General features: G+C 42.7%; 1 protein-coding gene across 1 annotated transcript; it reads left to right on the top strand.

The window, feature by feature from the left end:
• The first annotated feature begins 5,009 nt into the window (after positions 1 to 5,009).
• On the top strand, positions 5,010 to 7,223 carry LOC131251753 (protein TIFY 10b). The gene is made up of 5 exons (XM_058252686.1): positions 5,010 to 5,316; positions 5,892 to 6,051; positions 6,302 to 6,570; positions 6,665 to 6,722; positions 6,818 to 7,223. The coding sequence occupies exons 1-5, from the start codon at positions 5,151 to 5,153 to the stop codon at positions 6,918 to 6,920; spliced, it is 756 nt and encodes a 251-aa protein (XP_058108669.1). The 5' UTR covers positions 5,010 to 5,150; the 3' UTR covers positions 6,921 to 7,223.

Below are 7,223 nucleotides of genomic sequence, written 5' to 3' on the forward strand. Positions count from 1 at the left end.
AATCTCAAGTGGACCACATTACAGGGAACAATGTTGAATGAACATCAACCATTAAAAACATTTTGGGGGCCATAAAAGTTTTGGATCAAGCTGATCTTTTTTTTTTCCTTTCATCTGGGTCTGTATAATCTAATCAACAGATTTGATGTCAAATAAACAGTATATTGGGCCTTATGAGGATTTTAATGGTGGATATCCAATCACTGTTGTTTTCCTGTGGAGTGGTCCACATGAGATATATATCCTCTCATTTTTTTTTATCAAGCCCGAAAATGATATGTAAAAATGGATGAACGGAATGGATGAAACACATACATCATGGTAGGCCCCCCAGAGCACCGACCATCAGCCACCGAGCTGGTGGCAGGTGGTAGCCAGTCCGTTTCCCCTCCGACCCCCTGGTACCCAATCCGCGTCATCATACAACTTAAAGATCACGGGCGTTGACACCGTCAACCTAGCGGCGGCGGCTCTTTAGTAATTTCGACTTAAAACAGGGTCATTTCATTTGAAAGTGCTTCAGAGGCTGGCAACGCCAATCACGTGGATTAAGTGCCGACTTCTATCACGAGAAAAACATGGCGACTTCCACACCTCACTAGCTTTCCATCCGTCTTTTCACATACCGGACCCCTCGAATAAGGAAGGCGGCAATCCAGATCCAATAGCATCTCGCCACGTGGAAAATAAGCTGAAAGTAGATGAGAGATAAGGAAGACTTGGTAAAACCGAACTGTGGCATGTCCATGACCACATGCCATTCTCTCTTTCCATCTCTGCCGTTCGTCTTCCCCGTTGATGTTTGTCTGTCTTCTACTTTCAAAAGAAGGGCATCAATCAGACGAACAGAATGATTCCATGTATGTGATTTTTGTACCAAGCTTGCATCTAAAATAGAGGAAGTTAGATGGACGGTACCGATCGATCATCAATCTATCACGTGTACTGTGGAGAGTTTGCTCTACCACATACGCGTTGTAGAACCGCGTGCAATGAAAAGCTTTGTGGGGTCCACCGCGATGTACGTGTGATTTCATTCCGTTCATCGTTTGACCCCGTTAATGTTACAAAGTGACCCAAAAAATCAGGCAGATCCATAACTCAAGTGGGCCACACCACGGGAAAAGTGGATAGACGGACCTACCATTGAAACCTTCCTGGGGCCCACCATGATGTTTATATTCCATCCAAACCGTTCATAATGTGAGTCCCACCAAGTTGAATGTATATATATAAAACGAAAAAAAAAAAATCAGCCTGATTGGAAACCTCCGTGACCCGGACCCAAGAAGGTTACCTCCCTTCCCCACTTTTCATCTGGTAGTGCTGACTTGAGATTTGATGGGGCCTTTTTTTTTTTTTTTAAAAATTTTTATCACGTACTATCGTGATCTGGTGCAAGTGATGGATGGCTGAGATGTCACATGAATATCGTGGCGGGCCCCACCAAGGGTGTAGTTGCACAGGCTACCTACAATAGTTGTAGTAGGAAATTGGCACCCATCTCCGTGTGGCATGCGAGGCCTATGCTACCGGGAGCGGATTAGGTGTTACCCGCGTATGACTGTAGTGGGTGTTTCCCTGAAAATGGGGCCCACCTTGATGTATTTGTTGTATATCCACGACGTCCATTTGTTTTTTCAACTCATTTTAGTATACGCAGACATAGATGGAGCAGATCCAAATATCAACTGGACCATATCAAAGGAAATTTTGATCATTGAATGCCTACCATTAAAAACTTCTTAAGCCATCAACATAATTTTTATTGTCCATCCATCATATTTATAAGCTCACACAGAACTGGATGAAGATAAAACACAGATATAATATTGATCCAACCATTTTTGGCCGACAACATTTATTTAATGGTCAATCATTACATTTTCCTGTGGCGTGATCCACCTAAGAGCTACATATATTTAATTTTTTATATGATACCAAAAATGATATGGTAAAGCAGATGGACGGCGTGGATTTAAAAATTGTCTATTAATTTTGGATCCACCATCGGAGAAACACCAACTACAGTGCTTCCCGGGTAACACCTAATCCGCTACCCTACTACCGCGTTGCGAGGCTTTCCCGCGGTTTCTACGCGTGCATGCCAGATGACGCCACGTTTCATCTCTTTAATGGCGCGGAGTAACACGTGACGGAGCAGGCTTTTAGGAAGCGTGTGGACCCATGTGGTACGTCGGCTTACTTCCGTGCCGAATGCTACGGATACCGATAGCGGAGTGGGAACAAAGATAAGGCCGTTATGACGGATTTTTCGTGGGGAAGGGGACAGCTTGAGATGCGAATCGCGGGCTTGGGACTCCCTCGCATGAGCTTGCCGGTATCCATCGTTGTACAGATGCCGAAATATCTCATGAGTAATGAGATCCGGTCCGTTCATCAGGTGGAGATCCTAATGAAAATTCCTTGTGCCAAAATTAGGCTGTTTAAAAGTCATATACAAAGCAAATGGACGGGTAATAATAGACAGTTTATATACGTATGGTCCCTGATGACTATCTTATTCTGCAGCTTTCGTAGATGTATTAGTTTTATCCACGCCGTTCTTACATTTTTCAATATCAATTTAGGAAATGATATGAAAAATGAGATAGATCCAAGGCCTATGTGGATCACAAAGTGGGGATTGAATTCCCACCATTAAAGACTTATTGGGAGCCACATAAGTTTTGATCAAGTGACCTTTTTGAACAGGTTGGATGGAAAATAAAAATCACGGTGAGCCCTACAAAGGTTTCAACGTGGGAGTCATTATCACTGCGGCTTACTTTGGTGTGATCAACATAAGCTATGTATCTGCCTAATTTTTGGGTCCATACCCTAAAATAATATATAAAAATGTATGGACGGCGTGGATTAAACCCGTACATTAAGATAGGCCCCACAGAGCCTCGTGGACCGAGTCCTACCAGGGCAAGGCGCTATGAGAGCGGATTAGGTAAGACCCCGGCCACACCCAAGACGGTGCGGCCCATATCGTGGGGCCCACCCTGATGTATTTACGATGTATCCACGCTGTCTATCCGTTTTAAGATAATTTTAGGGAATTATGTCGAAAATTAAGTATATTCAATTGTCAGGTGGACCATACCATAAGAAACAGTGGTGATTGACCATCCTACAATTAAAATTTTTTTATGGCGTATAGTAATGTTTCCACAGTATTTATTTACCATCCAATCTGTTTATAAGGTCACGTAATCCTGGATGAAGGAAAAAAAGAAATATCAGCTTGATCCAAAATTTTATATCCCATTAATGGTCATTTAATGGTCATTTACCACTGTTTCTCATGGTATGGTCTAAATTTTAATTATATATGTTATATTTTGGAAAAATGCTCCAAAATAATATGAAAAAATGGATAGACGGAGTGGATAGGTGATAAATACATCAAGGTGGGCCCCACGGCAAGGACCGCACCGTTTTGGGTGAGGTCGGCGTCTCACCTAATCCGGTCTCGGACTCCATCCACTTCCCCCTCAGTACCTCCTCTTCATAATTGCCGTGAATGGTATAGACGGAAACCGTTTTCTCAGTCCAAGTGTACTTACCCTTTTTCTATTTACACCCACCGCGCACGATAGATGAACCTCGTCGTATGAACGGCGTATAACACTCCAGCCTCCAAACATCCCCACCATCAAGACATCTTACAAGATGGCACGTATCTGTAGCATCCCAGAAGCTGTAGATCAGACTGTTTCTATTTCATGTCCTAAAAATCAGTCTGGCCCACTCATCAGATGAGCAACACACTACGTTGGATGCAAACCGTTGGTTATCATTTTCCTGACCATCGATTCCTTGTGAGGTAGCATACAATGCTTCCATGACATACATTGTACGGTACATTTATCCTTTAATTTTATACCAGTGGGGCCCATTTTACGTGATCCAAAACGTTGATATGATGGGATAAATGGTGGATGGACAAGGCATAAAAAATTAACAGGATTGGAAGATCTAGCGGTAGAAAATTTGGCCTTTCATCCGGAACGGCTGTTGTATGTCTTTTTTAAAAGTTTCTTTGTTGCTTAAATATTGAAACGAATAGAATTTTCCCATCACGTAGATCTTTGATGCATGAACCATTCACTGTGGGGCCATAGTATCAACGGTCAGGATCACTGAACAGTTGCCCCACGTCTATGAATCGAATACCCGAACACTACTATTTCTTACAGTGCATCATCCCGCTAACTGAATGCCACGTGGGTGGAACTCTCATGAGTCCACCCCATTAATGTGTAGGGACCACCGTAGTTTTTATGTACCATCTAATCCATTCATCTGATGTGCCTCATCAGGATGAAAATAGTACCCAAAAATCATTTTATTTGAAAAATAGGGTAGGCCGTAGCATATTATTCAGAGGTTTTTGTGTAATTTTAAACTAATTACGCGTTGAAACAGATTAATTTTTTGAGTAACGGTCAAAAAGGGTTGGTCTACCTTATGGACGGAGTGGATTTCAAGTACAGTAAATAATTTCACCACTATCGAGAAAGTTATCCCGGTAAGCACCTACGCTAGGTATGAAGGACGCCGATTGCCTGAAATCGCTGTCGTGGATTCCTGCAACCCCAAGTACTGTGGCCCCAATAAGGTTTCAACGGTTATTATTCAATCCCCACTGCTTCATTGGGTGTGGCTCATTCGAGTTTTTGATCTACCTAATATTTCTACCCATATCATAAAATGAGATGAAGAAACGGATGGACGGATCGTATATAACAAAAACATAGCATTGGGCCCCACAGTGCTCGAGGTTGCAGGAATCCTTCCAACTCCCGGTTGCAGGCAATCCGCATCGAGGCAGGAAGGAGTTGTGCACAAGGAAATGTTGTTATATATAGAAAAGATGGGTGTGAATATCAACTCAATTATTTTATTATTCCGGAAAAGCCCTTCACATTTCCCTAAAGGAACACGTGCTTCAAAATTGACATACACCGAACGAGAGTTCCAACTTGTATAAAACTGAGAAAACCCTGCTCACCTTCACCCCGCCCAAAGGAAGAAGAAAGAAAGAGAGAGATATCTCCTACAGAATTTGAAAAAATTAGAAGATCGGAAGCTTTGATTCTTCAGATTTCGAGTCCGGATTTAATCTTTTGACAAAAATCATGTCGGCGTCGACGGATTTCTCAGAAACGGGGAGGTTTTCCGGCCGGAAATCGCCAGAGAAGTCGAATTTCAAGCAAACTTGCAGTCTTTTGAGCCAGTACATGAAAGAGAAGGGGAGTATCGGAGATCTGAGCCTTGGAATGAGTTGCAATCTGGAAGGGAAAGGTACGGTCCGGATTTCCCCCCTTTTTCTTTTCGCAATGATCGGATCGGTTCTTGATTTAAGATATTTCTTTCGATTTTGTATTTTTTAAGGATTTTGACGAGAATTTTCCTTTTTTCTGGTAGAAATTCAGGGATTTTTCTTCTGTTCTGTGATTTAAAAAATAATAATTTTCTTTTACTTGCCAATGCAAATTTTCATAGAATTATTATTATTATTATTATTTTGGAGTAGATAGGAGATCTTGCTTCTAACGATGGCTTCAAGCTTTTTAATGGAATTTTCTACTAGAAATTGTCTTTCTTGAGAATTTCAGCTATTCTGCTGTTTTTTCGATGGAAAACGCCGAGATAAGAGGTTTTCTGTTAGAAACTAACTGATTTTCTTTCTAATCTATACCGAATTTCGGTTTTATGCTTGAAGATCTTCATTTGAAATGGGTCACCTGTGAAGAGGTCTCAGGATCTAATATACACCGGATCGTTTGATTTTAAATAGGCTGAGGTTTCCGATCGTCTTAGAACAAACAAAAAACAAAATAATCTGATATCTTCTGCTTCTTCATTACGAATTTCAGGAAATCCCGAAACGCTTCGTCCCGCTACGATGAATTTACTCCCGGGAATGGAAATGTCGGGAGAAGTTTCGGACCGAAACGCGATGGATCTGTTTCCTCAGCACGCCGGTTTCGGCCCTTCCGTTACGACAGAAGACGCACGGAAGATAAGCCACACGAGGTAAGGATACGATACTTCCCTTTCTTTTTGTTAAAAAGACGAAAATGCGCCTTTGAAGTTGCTGGAGAAGCAAGCGAAGCCCGCGGAATGACCAAAATGCCCTTCTACTTTCTGAAGCTGATGAGCAGCATGGGAGTCCTTTCAAGGGCATTTTGGTCAACCAGGCAGTTGCAACGATGCACGTATAAAAGAAACCGATTTTTCGGAAACCGAAACAAGAGCTGCTACTGACTGTTGTAACGTTTTACAGACCTTCGAATGTACCCGAAACGGCGCAAATGACGATATTTTATGGTGGAAAAGTGCTGGTTTTCAACGATTTTCCGGCCGATAAGGCGAGGGAAGTCATGCTCATGGCCAGCAAAGGAACCGTCCCGAATCCCAGCGCAGCTTCTACTCCTGGCATCGAACTCGGAAACCGCCCGCAGCAACATAACACCAGCTTCGCTTCGGCTTCCGCTACATCCAACGGTTCGTTGCAGGATCGTCTTCCACGGCCACCTCAAGCCAATACTTCAGGTATTTTTCTTAAAATTTCAATTTCGTTTTTCGAGGGCGGGAAAAAAGACGCAAAACAGGAACTCATCTTTTCCGGTTTTGATTTCTGTTACAGATCTGCCGATCGCAAGAAAGGTATCACTCCACCGGTTTCTGGAGAAGAGGAAAGAAAGGTAAGCAATTTTGAGATAGAATTCCCAAAATGCCCCTCCGGCCCAGAGGATGAACGGTCAAGATCTCATTTCTTCTTGGTATGTATTTTTTCCAGGATCAGTGCAAAAGCTCCCTACCAAATGAGCAAGCCGTCTGCGACTCCAGTGAAGCCTACTGAAAACAAGCCATGGCTCGGCTTGGCTCCTCAACCCAGCTGAGCGTAGCTGGAACTGTAACCATTTTCGCATCTCTACCACAACAACTTTGAGTCGTCATCTCTCCCGACGACTCGTTCGACTCGGAGAAACGAGTCTCGGACTCGGCATCTGCTCATGCACGTGTAAAGCATGTACTCGTATTCTTTCAGATATTGTTTATTCGAGATGTGATTTCTTCTATTGTAGACAAAAGGTGGTGAGTCACCCACCACCCATTTTTATAGGAAAGCCGTATACGACGAAGACATTTTTCTTCTGTATAATCGTGTTCGACGCCTAGTAGTGGAAAACTATTCGTATCAA

Source organism: Magnolia sinica, chromosome 7 (assembly GCF_029962835.1).
Source record: "Magnolia sinica isolate HGM2019 chromosome 7, MsV1, whole genome shotgun sequence".
NCBI lineage: Eukaryota > Viridiplantae > Streptophyta > Magnoliopsida > Magnoliales > Magnoliaceae > Magnolia > Magnolia sinica.